Source organism: Tupaia chinensis, unplaced genomic scaffold (genome assembly GCF_000334495.1).
Source record: "Tupaia chinensis unplaced genomic scaffold, TupChi_1.0 Scaffold000226_1, whole genome shotgun sequence".
In the NCBI taxonomy this organism is placed as follows: domain Eukaryota; kingdom Metazoa; phylum Chordata; class Mammalia; order Scandentia; family Tupaiidae; genus Tupaia; species Tupaia belangeri.
The window spans coordinates 150,528-168,497 of record NW_006159701.1 but is presented as its reverse complement, the minus strand read 5'-3'; the positions used below and the strand labels follow the sequence as shown (position 1 = coordinate 168,497).

General features: G+C 44.1%; 1 protein-coding gene and 1 pseudogene across 2 annotated transcripts in view; one reads left to right on the top strand and one right to left on the bottom strand.

Annotated features, from left to right (window-relative positions):
* Positions 1–9,429, top strand: part of LOC102497372 (cell division control protein 42 homolog) — a 40,267-nt pseudogene extending 30,838 nt beyond the window's left edge.
* ANKRD13A (ankyrin repeat domain 13A) overlaps positions 1–17,970 on the bottom strand; it is a gene marked incomplete at its 5' end in the record, with an annotated part of 42,259 nt that extends 24,289 nt beyond the window's left edge. For both annotated transcript variants that reach the window (XM_014587606.2, XM_014587607.2), the window contains 5 exon segments: positions 353–496; positions 2,406–2,451; positions 4,393–4,517; positions 6,352–6,484; positions 17,948–17,970. In XM_014587606.2, the coding sequence (XP_014443092.1) occupies positions 353–496; positions 2,406–2,451; positions 4,393–4,517; positions 6,352–6,484; positions 17,948–17,970 (471 nt within the window).

Below are 17,970 nucleotides of genomic sequence, written 5' to 3'. Positions count from 1 at the left end.
TAAATGACACGTGCAGGAGACTAGCCAGACCAGAACCAAAATATGGATGCAGAGCTGAGTAATTAATGAGAACAACCAAAAAGCACAGGCTCAGATCTGAAGGCACCCGGGTATGAATGTATTTGGATGGTTAAAAATTACTCTGGTGGCCAGCAAGTGGCATGGTGGTTAATGGCACTGGACTCCCACATGGCTGACTGCAGTTTGAGTCCAGTCTTGGCAGTTTGCTTTCTCTCTTTCTCCCTTTTTCTCCCTCTCTGGTCAAATTAGGGTAGATAAATCAATAAAGTTAAATAAAATAATCACTCTGTAACTGAGCCTAAGCAGTGATTACTATAGCAAGATCACTTACCTTCTCCCTTAAATATAAAACTACGCCTCCCTCTTATCCAGCTCATGTTTTCAAACCCCAGCAGTGTGATATCGACACGCAGTTTGGCACCACTTTTCCAAATGCGACAGACATCATTCGGGCATATTCTGGAAACCAAGGGCACTGGAAGAAAGAATGGTACTCCTGAGGAAAGGCAACAGAACACCAGTCCAGGAAATCTCAATTCTGACTTCATAGTAACCATCGAACAGAACCGGACTTCTTGGCACCCGTACTTCTTACACAAGAAGTCACTCTGTAAAGAATTAAAATGGACCTTCTGTCCCATAGTTCTTTATAAAGGAGTAGACCTATGTCTTGTCCGGAGAAAACACTCAACGAATCTCCCAGGAGTATTCTTGATTCAGAAATGAACCCCATTTATCGACCCCCCCCCCCATCACCACCGGGGTATAGAGTTTGTCCATCTGGCCCTTCCTCATTCACACATGCTACTCTTGCCATATGGCTACCGTCTACCATACTGTCAGAGCCGCCTTTCAAAATAGCGAACGTCAAAAATATGGCTGCCTTTTCACAAAACCTGAAGTCAGAGTGATTATTTGCATTATGAAAGAACTTCGTTCCTCAGAACAATCTGAAGTTCATTTCTTTTATAGATTTTTTTACTTCATTTCAGTGTTTCATTACAAATATCACTTCTTGCCTGAAAGGGAAGTCTAGAAGTGAAAATGGATGAAAATCTGGGAGTTAGGAGTTATCATTAACTCATCTACAAGAAATAAAAGTAGAACATCTATAAAAATATATTGTCAGTCAATTTGCCTTACATAATACTTTGGAAAAATACATCCATTTTATGAAAAAAAAAAAAAAACCTATTCATTCCAATATTCGCTTCATATTCTCTTTTTTTCAAGAGAGAGATTTTTGCTTTAGGGGCTGTGCACTTCCCAAGGAGAGACAGAGGGACTGAAAACGAGAAGTCATCCCCCCAGAGGGGATGGCCACACCACAATCCCTTCTCTGTTCTCTTCTCCAGAGTTTAGACATACACACACACCAGCATGAGTTTCAAGCCCCCGGGTCTGGGACTTGAACCACGGTCAGCCATGTGGGAATCCAGTGACATACCCATTATACTGGTCCCTCATCTTCTTTAGAATAATAAGTTTAAAAGAATCAAGCTAAACCACATAAGAGAAATGAGGAAAGTACAGTAAATCTACTCATTAAAATATTAGCAAATTAAAAAAAATAATAAATTTGCCAGAGAGAGACAGAGAGGAAGGAGTGGGGAGAGCACTCTTTAATGGGGCACGGTTATACCGCAATCCCTTCTCCACTTTTCCATCCTGTCAGGATTTTGAACACAAACACACATCTGTGCCCAACATGTTTTTCAAGTTACCGGGTCTGAATTCAAACTGCACTAAGAGATCTGGCTTCCCTAACCACAGGGCCAGCCCTAAAAGTTGAGCAATGAAATTGACATTTTAGAAACTAATAATATGGGACCGAGCAGGTGGTGTGATGGTTAAAAGCACTAGACTCAACTGTGGATCAACCACTGGACCCAGCAGCTTGAAACTCATGCCAAGTATGTTTGTATGTGTGCCCAAAATCCCAGGAGGAGAATGTAGGAGAAGAGACTGTGGCATGGCCATCCCCTGGGGGAGATTTCTCACAGTCTCCCTCACTGTCTCTCTCTTTCTGTCTCTCTGGCAAGCATGTGCACCCTATGGCAAAAAACTAAAATAAAATAAAATAAAACTAATAATATGATGTCAGCTATAAGCAAAGAAAGGAAAAAACAAAACTGTCCATATACTGAATTTATAGATGCTTAGAGGGAAGAGTCCTATGAATGGGAGGAACAACTAGAAGAAAAACACTCAAAGCATTAACAGTGGTTGTGTTTAAGTGAGACAATAGGTATTATTCTTGATGCATTTCCTAGATTAAAAAAATAATGATATTACATGTTAGTTTTTATAAAGGAAAAATAAATCTAGGTGCAGCCTAAGTAAATCTATAGACAGAAATAAATTATAAGCCCAAAGCCACTCACCCCAGCTGGTGAATTCCCATTTCATCTGCACATAGAAATCTGGAGCCTGAGAAACAAAGGTTTAATACGGATTACCGTCAGCAATGTTAATGGAACACAAACACAGCGAGGGCTCATAGGGTGTTTTAAAATTTATAGAACAAAGACCGGTATACTGGTTATATCGCTGGATTCCTACATAGTCGACTGTGGTTCGAGTCCCAGACCAGGTGATTTAAAACTCACACAGGGAGCGTGTGCGAGTGTACCAAGATCCCGAGAGGAGAATGGATTGCAGTGTGGCCATTCCCCCTGGGGAGTGATTTCTCACTTTCTGTCTCTCTGTCTCTCTTTGTCTCTCTGGTGAGTGCATACACGTTATAGCAAAAATCTCTCTTCAAAAAGAAGAAAAAAACTAAAGAACAGCCTTGTAACACAGTGGTTAAGCCCTGTGCGTAAAGAGCTGGATCCCACATGACCAAACATGGTGCAAACCCCAGCCTGATGAGTTGACAAACATGTCCGGTATGTGTGCCTAGAATCCTGATGGGATGGGAAAATGAAGGGAAGAAGATTGGGACGTGATCACACCTCACTGGGAGGTGCTTTCTCTCTAGGGCAAATACGCATGCCATCTGGAGAAAGAGAGAATACAAAGAAACAAAGTACAAGCCCATTACTTGCTTTCTATTCAGGCTGCTATTTTACTTGATGAAACGTCAGAAAGTTCATGGGAAAATAGGTTTACAATATGAGATGACTGGGGCCAGCAGGCGGCATGGTGATCGGAGCGCTGGACTCCCACATGACCGCCCATTTGAGTCCTGGACCTGGCGGCTTACTTTCTCACACTCTCTCTTTCTTGTCAAATTGAACAATAATAATAAATAAATAAAAATAAATAAATAATTTTAAAATATATGAGATTATTTGAGTGTAAAAACCCTAAGATCCAGAGCCAGCAGGTGGTGTGGAGGTTTTGGCACCTGAATCCCACATGGCTGACTTCACAGTTTAAGTCCTGGACCCATCAGTTCAAAAGTCATGCCAGGTGCATGTTCATGTGCATGTATGTCCTAGATTCTGAGAGGAGAATGGAGAAGGGATTGTAGCATAGCCATCCCCCTGGGGGTGGAGGGGCTTTCTCATTTTCCTTCTGTTTTTCTGTCTCTCTCTGCGGCAAACACACATGCCCTACAGCAAACGAAAAGAAAAGAAATCTAAGCAGCTTGTTTTATAATATGCACTTTCCATGAACATTTTGAAGACCCTGCGTATTTCTAGACAGTTACAGTTAGCAGAAAACAACAAGGTTGGAGGGGAATAAAAGTCAGACCTAATTTGGGACTTCAGTCGTGTTCCCAAAAGAAGGGGAAAGATGAGCCTGTGGAGACAGGCTAAGTACCACCACGCAGGGTGGAAGGGTGGGTGACTAACCAGTCTAAGTGAGAAGGGAGTGTCAGTTCCATACATTATTTGGGGAGCTTGGCTGTGAATGGCTACATGTGCTGGGAATTGCTTCATATTTCCCAGACCATCTGTGAAACCCAACGAGTCTGCTAGGCATCCCTCGGAGGTGGATTTCCCTCCAGTTCACAGAAGATTTTACTCCACTGCCTCCTAAACTCATAGAGCCCGGCTTTCTGAAGTTTTATACCACCAGAGCCGCCCTATTTAGAATGATTTACCTACCATGCATTCTTCCAGAAGCTTCTTGAAGAGCTACTTAAGAACTCCAGTTACTATCCAAAAAGAGAAATGTTAGAAACTCCAGGTGTTTGCCTATTCCCTCAAAGCCCAAGACTTTGTAGTCGTTTTTACAGAAGCACAGCCAGGAGGGCCAGTGCTTCTGGAGGAGCCGCCAGGGTTGCAGTCACGGGCAAACAGAACCTCTGAGGGGTGGCATTATATTTATGGTTCTGAAAACGTTACAAAGCCACACAGGATGTCTCCAGCTACTATATAGCATGAAGCTCAAATTATGGCATGGCCACATTTTTACAGATACCTCGAGAATTTTTTTGAGCAACTCAGGAACTCCCTCGAGGGCCATAGACGTGTTGTGGTAGTCTCGGTGTTGAAGAACCGTGTACACCATCTCAGGATCGCCAGTGCTCACAGCCTCATGTAAAACTGCAGAACAAAAGGATGAAACTTGGGGACCAGCAGGTGGCATGGTGGTTAAGGTGCTGGACACTCCCACATGGCTGACCACAGTTCGAGTCCCAGACAAGGTGGCTTGCTTTCTAACTTTCTCTCTCTTTCTCTCTCTCGTCAAATTAAAATAAATTACTGAGTAAATAAATAAAATTAATAAATAAAAATAAATAATAATAAAAAATATAAAATAAAAATAATAAAAAATAAATAAATAAAAAATTATTTCTTTAAAAAAAGTGAAATTTAACTGCCACAAAGTCTCATATTTTATGACCACTTGCAACACCGGATTGAAAAACATATCTATAGATAAAAGACCAATATTTTCTTCCAAAGAGGAGAGAGGCTGCAGTCCTTTCCTACTATCCGTGAGTGTGTGGAGGCCAGTTTTACATAAAAGCAGAAGGGTTTGCATTTATGACCATCACGTTTTTCTATTGTGAGGATGCAGGTGCTCATCAGAGGAGAGAGATAAAGCACCCCCACTGGGGCATGGTCACGCCACCTGCAAGTCTTTTTCCTCCACTTCTCCAATCCCATCAGGACTTGGGGCACACATGGGCACACATGCATGTGCTGGCGTGTTTTCCAAGGTGCCAAAGCGAGGATTCGAATGGTGGTTGGCCCTGTGGGATCCAGCTCCGTGTGCACAGCAGTTAGTCACTGCATATGGGGCCATCCCTATGAGCATGGCTTCTGATTGCCAGCTCTTAACCAAATAAAAAAAGAAGAAAACAGAGCACGCTCGGCCTCTGGATCAAAGCCCTTATCCTCTCCCCTACCCCCCATTTTACCACTGGTTCTGAAACCCTGGCACTGTTTTCAGAGAGCTTTCACTGTGCAGTCACTCAACTGGTTCCGTGTAGATCTGGCAGGTGTGGCTTGTGTTTATGAACATCACTGCTCAGGCAACACAAAACTACTCTATCAAGTCCCAGACCTGGCAGCTTGAGCAACATGTCTGGTGAATGTGCCTAAAATCCCAACAGGGTAGAGAAATGGAGAAGAGATTGAGGCATAACCATTTCCCATGGGAGGAAGGGTATTTTCTCCTTTCCCTCAATTTACCTTTCTGGCAAGTGTATAAGCCTTTAGCAACATTTGAAAAAAAAGGGACCAGCAAGCGGCATAACAGTTATGTCACTGGACTTCCACAAAGTCAACTGTGGTTCGAGTTCCGGACCTGGTGGCTTAAAACTCATGCCAGTCACGTGTGCACACGTGCCCAAGATCGTGAAAGGAAAATGAAGAGGAGACTATGGTGTGGCCATCCCTCCTGGAGGTGACTTCGTGCTTTCTGTCTGTCTCTCTGGCAAGCACATGTGTCCTATGACAAAAATCTGTCCCTCGAAAAAAAAAGAAAGAAAGAAAGAAAGAGAAAAATTACTCTGACCAATAGTAAGAAAGCTAACAAAAACGAGGGAATGACAGGATCCCATTGGAAGAAGCTATTTCTAGCCATAATTTTTTTATTTTTTGCCTATCCTAATGAATTCCATGCCATTATTCCCTGGGTAAAACTGGCCTCCACACTCAAGTGTGGTAGGAAGCGTTTGTGCTGAGAATAGTTTCTGGGTGAGGAGTCACCCTATACCGAGAGCTCCTGGCTGAAGACACAATTCAAGCCACTGTGCTGCCCATCAGCCAGCCAGCATCCCCGACTCCCACCTCCTCGCCTCTGCCCTTAGTCCCAAGAGAAGAGTTTTTAAGATAAAGATCACTGAAGAAAATTATAATTAAGACTGGCCTTTATTCAGAAAGATAAACTGAAATGAATGACTTTAAATTATTTTCAAAGTGTACTTGCCTGTCCATCCCTGGCGATTTTCTTTGGTCACGTCTGCTTTATGTCGGAGCAATACTCGAGCAGATTCCAAATGTCCCAAAGAAACAGCCAGATGCAGTAACGTCCGACCTCGTGGATCCAGGGCCTCCACATTCTGCGAAATAAACACTGGCATTTACATGATCGTATACATTATATAAACGTGTGCAAGGGGCCAGGCGGTGGCACAGCGACAAAACGCAATGCTCTGTGAGGCTGAACCATACCGGAAAGTTCTGGGTTCAAGTCCAGAGACCACCCTGAGTACACTGGGCACCTATGTACCCATGTTGTGGGGCCGGCTGAGGCTGGGGTGGATTGTGGCATCACAACCCTGTTGGGAGTGCTGTTTCTCTCTCTCTTGCTCATGGGAGAAATAAATAAAAACTTTTAAACTGTTTAGAAGCAGAGTTTGAGAACTATATTAAGTATATTAAGAAAAAAGTATTTACGCATTATATAGAGCAACATATGAGACCAGCAGATGATGTGATGGTTACATCGCTGGGCTCCCACATAGCCGACCATGGTTTGAGTCCTGGCCCCGGCAGCTTAAACTCATGCTGGGCGCATGTGCATGCGTGCCCAAGATCCCAAGAGGAGAATGGAGGAGAAGGGATTGCGGCGTGGCCATCCGCCCTGGGGGGTGATTTCTCACTTTCTGTCTCTCTGCCTCTCTCTGTCTGGCGAGCACACCCACCCTATAGCAAAAACCTCTCAAAAAAAAAAAAAAGAGAAGAGGACCAGCAGTTAGAGTAATGGCTATGTCACTAGACTCCCATGTAGTCGTCTGCGGTTTGAATCCTGGACCCAGTGGCTTAAACTCATGCTGGGCGCATGTGCATGCGTGCCCAAGATCCCAAGAGGAGAATGGAGGAGAAGGGATTGCGGCGTGGCCATCCGCCCTGGGGGGTGATTTCTCACTTTCTGTCTCTCTGCCTCTCTCTGTCTGGCGAGCACACCCACCCTATAGCAAAAACCTCTCAAAAAAAAAAAAAAAGGTATGTTTGCATATTTGCATATGGGCAAGGTGAAAATACGAATTTAGAGACTAAAAATAAAGATGACATTACTGAGTTCCTTTTTCTATAAAGTTAGGTGCCCAATAAATAAACATTGACTAATGGCCTCAAATCATTCAACCCAACCTTAAGCTCTCAACGGGACTCAAATTAAGTCTAAATAAGGCTAAGGGTTTCATGAACTGCAACCACCCTGTGACATGGAGCGTGGGGGAATTCTCAAGCACATATCAGCATTCAAGTCTAGAACAGGAAGTACAGGACTTTAATCAAAACTGAAAGTAGAGAAGACAATTTGGGTCGAATAAAATTACAATCTGTAGCTGGAGTCCCACCAAGCACCACTCTCATGATTGTGTATTGAGTTCCAAGTGCCCTGAAGTAGCATATCAACCCCAGCAATATATGGGGGGGGGGGGGTCCTACAGACAACAAGCACGGCCCACCAGGCATGGATGTGGACATGCTTATAGAGAAATACAATAATGCGCACACGGCACTGTGACCGCTTCCCCTTGAGGGTTTTCTTTCTTGTACTAGATAGACTCTTGGCTTTCATCTCCTCATTCCTGTTCTGCTGTGTGGCCCTCCTCTCAGCACTGCATTCAGCTGCTGGAGCTGAGCAGCAGCTTCTCTGCTGTGAGCTAAGTCTCAGACTGGGCACTGCCTGCCAAGCAGGGCTCTGAAGTTTCTTCCAAGGACACAATAAACTGCCATGGGACTTTTGGAATGGAAAAGACTTTTCAAATGCCATAATACTTCTTAGAAAATGTGCTTTATCTTGATGTGAGATGCTAGCTGTTGTCTGGGCACGCACTGCGGTCTCTGAAGATACACAGAACACAACACTTACAAAGGAAGGTACAGCAGGGCCATGGGTGAAAGACCATAATCCAACAGCTATTGAACATCCTGGTTTTGCTAAAATTGTATCTCACCTATAGGGCAGTGAAGATAAGAACTGTGTGGTGCGTGGCCCTGTCTGGCAGCTGAGGAGACCCCGCGCAGTGCTGCCAACGGCCGGGTGGAGGAGCTGAGGTCAGCATCAAATTGGAAATATTTCAAGTGGAATACACAACTATTTCAGCAATGCAGACAATTAAGTATGTTGTTGTGGGTGATGGTGCTGTTGGTAAAACATGTCTCCTGATTCCTACACAACAAACAAATTTCCATCTGAATATTTACCAACTGGTTTTGAACAACTCTGCAGTCACAGTTATGATTGGTGGAGAGCCATATACTCTTGGGCTTTTTGATACTGCAGGGCAAGAGGATTATGACAGATTACGACTGCTGAGTTATCCACAAACAGATGTATTTCTAGTTTGCTTTTCAGTGGTCTCTCTGTCCTCACTTGAAAATGTGAAAGAAAAATGGGTGCCTGAGATAATTCCTCACTGTCCAAAGACTCCTTTCTTGCTTATTGGGACCCAAATTGATCGCAGAGATGACCCTTCTACTATTGAGAAACTTGCCAAGAACAAACAGAAGCCTATCACTCCAGAGTCTGCTGGGAAGCTGGCCCGTGACCTGAAGGCTGTCAAGTATGTGGAGCGTTCTACACTCACACAGAAAGGCCTAAAGAATGTATTTGATGAAGCGACACTGGCTGGCCTGGAGCCTCCCGAACCCAGGAGTGGTGTGTGCTGCTATGAGCATCTCTCCAGAGCCCTTCTGCACAGCTGGTGTCGGCATCATACTAAAAGCAATGTTTAAATCAAACTAAAGAATAAAAATCAAAATGAGTTTTTGCAAAAAAAAAAAAAAAAGGATAAAAACTGTTATTGAGGAATATTAGAAGCATTTGAAGAAGTTCTAGCTGAACCAAATTCTCCAAGACCAACCCCAGGCCACGGTATTCTCCCAGGTGCTGAAATACCATCATGTCCATAGCACCTCCCATGAATCTCTGAATTTTCACAAGGGTATGGCTTGTCCTTTGTACTAAAGAAATTGAGAGCTCCTAAAGATAGGGTCCTACCTTCTGCCACCCTACCGTCTAACTTGCATTAAATAATTGTCTTCTTAAAAGTAACAGGGTGATGAATTTATGAACTATAAATTTATTTACGTTTAGCAAGAAAGAAATAACTAGCAAACTCATCTTCGTACAGGTCTACATGTTTTATCAACAAATTCAATCAAAATGAAAGATGCTAGGTTTGGAACACTGCCTGCCATACATTCATGTAACACATCATGTCAATATCCTAAAACAGGCCCAGCCTCTGTGGCACGGCTGATAGCATGCCAGACTATGGAGATGGAAGCCACATGCCAACCACGGTTCAAGTCCCCAGCCCAGTCAGCCTGAAAACATGTGGGGCACATACATGTGCCCAAGATCCTGGCATGTTGGAGGACTAGAGGAAGGAGATTATGGCATGACCAAACCCTGTGAAGAGTTGGTCCCCCCCATCTCTGTCTCTCATGCATGTACATGCTCTATCATGAATTGATTTATTTTTAGAGAGATTTTTTTCTATAGGGTGCATGCACTTGCCAGAGAGACAGAAAGCAAGAACTCCCCCCCCCACCTCCCCAGGAGAAGTGGCCTCACTGCAATCCCTTCTCTATTCTCCTCTCGGGAGATTTTGGGCATGTATGCACATGTACCCAGCGTGAGTTTCAAGCATCCAGGTCTGGGACTCAAACCATGTTTGGCCATGTGGAAGTCCAATAACTTAACCATTATACCATCCGCTGGTCCCTCTAGCATGAATCTAATATATATATATATTTTTTAATTGAACAAAACAAAAACACAAATCATTCTAAAGATGCAGAAAACAAACTTGATAAAATCCAACAGCTCTTCATTATAGAAAAATAAATAAAATTCAACTCCCCCAAAACTAGGGACTTCCTCAAAGAGCACTTGTGAAAAACATACAGCTAACATCATACTTGATAGTAAAAGACTGGACATTTTCTCCCTAAGATTAGGAACAAGAAAAGCATGTCCTCTTTTAACAATGCTATTCAATACCCTACTAGAGGTTCTAGCCAAGGTGATTGGGAAAGAAAAAGAAAAAAGCATTCAGATTAGAAAAGAAAAATTAAGGGGTCAGTACATGGCATAATGGTTATGTCACTGGACTCCACCAACATAGTTGATCACAGTCTGAATCCCAGAACTAGCAGCTTGAAACTCGCACCAGGCATGTATGCATGTGTGCCCAAAATCCCAAGAGGAGAATGGAGGAGAAGGGATTGCAGCATGGCCATCCTCCTTGGAGGGTGATTTCTTGCTTTCTGTCTCTCTGTCTCTGTCTCTATAGGGCAAGTGTATGTGGCCCTATAGCAAAACCCTCTCTAAAAAGAAAAGAATTAAAATTGTCTCTATCTGTAAATGACATAATCTCTCTCACACATAGAAAAGGAATCTGCTAAAAAGACTTAGAATAAATGAGGTCAGCAAGGTCGAAGGATAAAAGATCAATATACAAAAATCAATTATGCTTATACACTTTTAAGGAACAACTCAAAAATGAAATTAAAATTCCATTCACAATAGCATCAGAAAAATAAAACAACTTGGGAATAATTTAACAAAAGAAGCACAAAGCTTACACTCTGATGACTACAAAGCACTGTTGAAAGAAATTAGAGATCTAGGGCCAGCTGGGTGGCATGAGGTAGGCACTGGATACCAGTAGCTGACACAGCAGTTCGAATCCCAGACCCAGTAGTTGGAAAATTACGCCAGGCACATGTGCATGCAGAGAATGGGGAAGAGATTGCAGTAAGGGGCCATTCCCCCCAGAGGGTGATTTCTCACTTCTCTCTCTGTGTAGTCCACACCCTATAGCAAAATTAAAACAAAAAGAAAAAAGGAAAGGAAGAAAAAAATAAAGAATCTAAAGAAGTGGAAAAGCATGCTATGCTCACGGTTCAGAGACTTACGATCGTTAAGATGGCAATACTCTGCAAAGTGAGGTATACATTCGATGTAATTCCTATGAAAATCCCAAGTGACTTCTTGCAGAAATTTACAAGCTGATTCTAAAATTCATATGAAAATGCAGGGAATCCAAAACATATTAAATATTATATTTTGTTTATCTTTTTGTCAACTGAGGGACATTTGGATTGTTTCTGCTTTTTGGCTCTTAGGAATAATGCTGCTATGTACATTTGTGTACATATTTTCCTATGGATGTATTTTCATTTTTCTTGGATATACAGCTTGGAGAGGAATTGCTAAGCCATATAATCACTTTGTTTAACTTTTTGAAAAACTGCCTTTTTTTTTTTTTGGAGAGTTTTTGTTTGTTTGTTTTTTTGTTTTGCTACAGGGCACGTGCGCTCATCAGAAAGACAGAGAGAGACAGAGAGATAGAAAGCGAGAAATCACCCCCCGGGGGGATGGCCACACTGTAATCCCTTCTCCTCCTTTCTCCTCTCAGGATCTTGGGCACGCACACACACGTGCCTGGCGTGAGTTTAAGCCACCGGGTCTGGGACTCAAACCGTGGTCGACTACATGGGAGTACAGCAACATAGCCATTACGCTAACTGCTGGTCCCTTAAATAGTGCACTTTAAGTGAGTAGATTATATAAGTGAATTATATCTCAATAAAGATATTTTTTTAAATCCACGTGTATTTATATGTAATGCGTAAGCTAATTATCAGCTCCGTACTGTTTGAAAAGTTGCTCAATTTCCTGTGAGTTTCAGTTTGTCTGCTTGTAAAATGGGAAAGATAAACAACACCTGCTTTACAGTTCTTATGGGGTAAAGGTCTTCACTTAGCACAATTCTTGACACCTCGATAAGCACAAAGAAGAGCTAGCTCTTATTATCAAACACCCACACCGTGGAGTTTCATATAAGCTGTCGCTTTCTCCCTAAAAGGGATGTGTTCGAACTTCACCGCAGTTAACAGTGCAGTGAAGGTCTTAGGGTTAGGGTCTTCAACTAATGGCATTAGTTCAGAGAGCAAGGACTTTCAGGCTTTAACTGGAATTCACTTTTGAAGCTTATCAATTAGGTTTTTCCTTTGTTTCGCTAGCCGCAGTGCCGAGCACACTATCAGTGCTTCATAAATTCTCACTGCCATCTCTGGGGGGCTCCAGGAAGAGGCTGCTAACTAGCCCCTCCATTCTCACAACAGAGACAAACACCCTCACTCCTCTTCACTCTCAGCCTGCTCTGGTCCTGCATCTCTGCTCTCCACCCTAAGTCAGGTGGGAAAGGGTATCCTTAGGTCAGTTTCCTAAGGTGAGCAGGAGTCCCAGTGGCCTGGGGAGCACAATGCAGGCAGGCTCTAGGCTCTTCACCTCGGATACCCAGCCTCTGGCTCACTCAGGCCACCTGCCAATGGGCACTGACTTGAATGTGTGCCCAGTGGCCTCATCTGGCCTGCCCCGGCTAGAGTGAGAGCCCCACGGTGGTTCCCTGTCAGGTTCCAGGTATTACTGCCTGGAATGTCATTCTCCTTTTGCCTGGATGTTCTGCTCTGACCTGCTGTCCTCCTACAGGGTGGGGAGGGCTGGCTCTAGCATCTGCCCTACCCTATTTAAGATGCACTGACTCACCTCTGCAATTTGTCACTTTCCTAGCATCACTTTTCCCTTGGAGTGTGACAGACCTTTCTAGCTAAATGGCGAATGACATAACCCGAATAGTTTTGACTTCGGCCACCAACCTGAAGGCCCTATGGAACATGAAAGAGCTGACAGATTAAGAGGTACTTCATTAAGTGCCTGTGTTAAGTGGACGCTGAAGGTCTGAAAACAGTCTCGAAGTTGGCAAAGTGACACAAATGCTGGCTATGAGCAAGACGGTGAGGCTGGGGTTGGCTACGCATTCAGAAACATGTGCTTATCCGCTTCATCTGGATTAACTTGATTCTTTTTTTTTTTTTTTTTTTGGAGAGATTTTCACTGTAGGGCGCGTGCGCTCGCCAGACAGACAGAGAGAGACATAGAGACAGAAAGCGAGAAATCACCCCCCAGGGGGGATGGTCACGCCGCAATCCCTTCTCCTCCATTCTCCTCTCGGGATCTTGGGCACGCACGCACACGCGCCCGGCGTGAATTTTAAGCCACCGGGTCCGGGACACAAACCGCGGTCGACTACATGGGAGTCCAGCGACATAGCCATTACGCTAACTGCTGGTTCCCAACTTGATTCTTTTTTGTGCTGCTGTTCCTGGAACAAAATAAAATTCTTACAGCTACCATCGTGCCTGCCTGGCGTCTCGCTCGTATGATGGAAAGAATGAAGGAGTGGACAGCAGAAACTCATCAGCAAACAAAACATTAAGTCCGTTTTATGGCCAGGGTCATAGGGAAATTTGGTTTGAATTATACAACCAAGACATGATCCTTCTTGAGAAACTGGAACATACATAAAAGGAGTTACATTTCTTGGTTTATAAATGATATTATTTCCATTTACTGAGTGCCTACATTTTGAGATCGATTGTCTTCCTTACTCTCCACAATCCTGAAATGGAGATATTTTTTACTGAAAAAAGTATACCGGAGGGGTTAAGAATATAGATAGACTCCACTTTTCTGGGTTCAAATTCTGGCCAAGCATGCAACTGGGACTGTCTTCACCTTGCTTCCTTCATCTGCAGGACAAGAAACATGGCAACATCCACACCAGAGGGTTGGGATGAGAATTATATCTAAGACCACACATAAAACACTTCACAGTGCCTGGAAAACAGTAAGCTTTCAGTGTTACCTTCCCCAGCTTTACAGGTGAGAGAACAATTCAACAAGGCTAAGGGCAATGACATGTCCAAGTTCCAACTTAATCAGCCTTAGTGCTGGCATTAAACCCAGCTGTCTCCATGCCACCGAGACAGATGGCTATTGCACAATCAGTAGAGAATCTAATTAAATATAAAAGCAATGGGTCCAGCGAGTGGCGTAGTGGTTAAGGCACTGGACTCCCACATGGTCGACTGAGATTCCAGTCCCGGATCCAGTGACTTGAAACTCACACCACGCGCATGTGTGTGCATGCCCAAAATCCCAAGAGAAGATAGAGGAGAAGGGGTTACAGTGTTATACCCTGGGGGGGGTGATTTCTTGCTTTCTGTCTCTCTGGCAAATACACATACCCTATAGCAAAAATCTCTCTCAAAAAAAAAAAAAAAGAAAAGAAAAAAAGACAAGAATAAAAATATGAAAGCAACAGAATATCTCCTATCATATATTTTCATGATAGTATCAACTTCTCTACCCTGAACCAGCTCCACAATTTGTAAGGTCCCTTATTCAAAAACAGTAAAAAAGGTCAAACAGCTACGGCAGAGTATTTTTAACCAAGTACAGGGCCCTTTCGAGCATGGGGCTCTGTGCAATTGCACAGGTTTACATGCATGAAGCCACTGTCTGGACCCACTTCAGTGGCCGTTTCAAGACTCCATGGTCATGACCATCAAGCTCTGATAGTCTAGGTGTTCTCTGTGAATATACTTCAGCTGTCTCCTCCCCAGAGGGAACTGGTTTACCATGAAAGGACCCATGGATTTTGTTCTTAAGTTCTCAAACATTTCAACTCTTTCCTTTACCTCCAGTTAAGAGAAAAGGCCCACTGCTGTCAGAAATTGGTACTGAAAAGATGTGTGGTTTTCTGTGACTTTCTTTGTACTTTCAATAGTTTACAAAATGAGAAGCCAGACACTGAGAAGGGTGCAAAAAGCAGCAGATGCCTAAAAACCAGAATTGTCTCATTTTTCTGGTGGCCTAGGCCGGGCCGGTCAGTGGCATGGTGGTTAAGGTGGCCGGATCCTACAGGGTCAGCTGCATAGACTGAGTCCCTGACCCAAGAGTTTGAAAAATATGCCAGGTGTTTGTGTGCGCACAGACTGTCCCGAGAGGAGAATAGAGGAGAAGGGATTATGGCATGGCCATCCCCCCTCTGGGGTGCTTTCTCATTTTCTCTCTCTCCCTCTAGCAAGTGCACATGCCCTATTGTGAAACTAAAACTAGAGTGTCTTAGGTAAGCGCTAGGAGTAAAGCAGTAGAGGATTCCCTCTGAGCCACATCTAGGAGCTAAATCATCAGGTAGACTGGAATCCTTAATGGTGAATCATCTGTCTGAAGACACGTATCATCCATCTCGTTAGTTCGAGTTAGTTGCCACCTCACCTAATTAAGAATGATGACCTTTGCAAAGGTTTACTATCTAGGATTATTTTCTTACATGAAAAAATAGTGACTTTTGGCTTCCAGTGGGTGCTCAACCAACCTAAAATAAACATGTCAGGTTGCAGGCAGGTGCTCAGCAGTAACCATTCACCAAACCGGGTGATGCTGATGTTGCTCAGTTTTTGCCAACCCAAAGAAAACCTATGCGCCTTTTCATCTAAAATTTCTTGACAATTATAGGAGCAATTGTGAGCCTGGTTCAAAACCAGGTCTTCAACACACTGGATTAAAATGAATGACACCAACAAACACAATTACACCAGACTTCAGGGATAAAACACTCATCCTAATAGCTAGGTTTGTTAGCTTGTAACTTAAGGACACCCATATCTCCCAGAATTGCTGGAATACCTTTAATGCAAAGTTTCTCAACCAAGGTATGACATTTGGGTTTAGAGCATTCTTTTTTTTTTTTTTAAATTCATATTATTTTAGGTGTTTGCTATAGGGCATGGGCTCATACCAGAGCGAGACAATTGAGAGGTAAGTGAGAAATCACCACACCACAGTCCCTTCTCCTCCATTCTCCTCCTGGGATTTTGGGTATGAACATACAAATGACTTGTCGTGAGTTTTAAGCTGCCAGGTCCAGGACTCGAACCATGGTCGGCCATGCGAGAGTTCAGTGTCTTAACCACCACGCTACCTGTTGACCTCAGATCATTCTTCTGTTGTGAGGAGTTATCTTTTTTCTTTTTTTTTTTAAGAATTATTTACTTAGTTTTATTTGTCATTATACTATTTTTTTAATTTGCTATAGGACACATGTGTTCATGAGAGACAGAGGGGGAGAGAGAGAAAGTAAGCCACCAGGTTGGGGACTTAAGCCATGGTCGGCCATGTGAGAGTTCAACTCCTTTAACCACCACACCACCTGCTGACCCTGAGGAGCTGTCTTGTACACTGTGAGACATTGAGCAGCATCCCTGGCCTCTAGATGCTAGTAGTCACTTTCTACTCCCCACTTATTAAAAAAAAAGTCTCTATACTTTGCCAAATGCCCTCTCTGGGGCAAAAATCACCTCTCACTGAGGATTGCTGCTTTAAAGAGATAGCACTAAATAGCAGACAGGGAGTCAAAGCACTTTAGGACAGGAAGGGATTTTAAAGAGCCTCAGCACCAGTGATACTCAAACTTTGTTATCTATTGGCCTTCCTGGGGAGCGTGTTAAAATGTTGATTCCCGAGGGGAGCAGGTGGCATGGTGGTTAAGGCGCTGGATTCTCACACAGTCGACTGCAATTCATGTCCTGCATCCTGCTGCTTGAGAATCAGACCAGGCAGTGTCTGATTCAAACCGCAGAAGGAGAATGGAAGAAATGGGATTACAATGTGGCCATCTCCTCTGGAGGGTGATTTCTCATTTTCCCTGTCACTGTCTCACTCTGGCAAGCACAGGTGCCCTATGGCAAAAACCTTAAAATAAGTAAATAAATAAACAAATAGCCTCAGCACCAGTGATGCTCAAACTTTGCTATGTATCGGTCTCCCTGGGGAGCTTGTTAAAATGCAGATTCCTGTGGCCAGCAGATTGCACAACGCTTACATCGCTGGACTCCCACATGGTCAACCATGGTTCGAGTCCCGGACTCGGTGGCTTGAAACACACCCGGCGCGTGTGCATGCATGTCCAAGATCCCAGGAAAAGGACAGCCATCTCCCAGGGGGGTGGGGGGGGATTTTTCACTTTCCCTCTCACTATCTCTGAATCTCTCTCTCCTTGGCCAGCACATAAGCCCTAAGGGGGAAAAAAAAAAAAACTCTGAAAATATGCTGATTCCCGGGCCTCACCCCAGACCTATCTATACCAGGTACTGGGTTTGCCCACATCAGTACCAACATCCTCATTCATTCGACAGATAAAGCTAACCTGGCCAGTGAGGGGAAATGCCTTGCCCAAGGTCACGGGGTGAGTTAGAACCTGGATTCCAAAATCAACCCAGCCCTTCCTTACAAGGAGCGCCTGTTCTCACGTCTTCAAAGGTAGCAAAGCCCGATGATGGTTAAGGCCCCCACCCACCCACCCTGGGGCAGCGGACCTGGGTTAAAATCCCGACTTGGTATTTCCTAGCTGGTGGTCCTCGGGAAAGGCTATAACCTCTGAGAGCCTCAGTTTCCTTCTCTGTCCAATGGAATAGACTCCCTCCCAGCGTTTTTGGAAAGAGTAGGAGAGAGAATGAACCGAAGGCTCCTCTCCGGCACCGGGCCTAGCATGAAGTAAGAGCTCAGGACATGCCCAGTGATCGTGACTGTCTCACGACTGCAAAGCGGAAGGGTCTGCAGGGCCCCGACGGCAGAGGGCTAGAAAAGCGATCAGGAAGGTGAACCGACCCCTCCGAGTCCCCAGCTCCCGCCGGAGACCTGCCCTGCTCCTCACCTGTCCCCGCAGCTCCTTCTCGA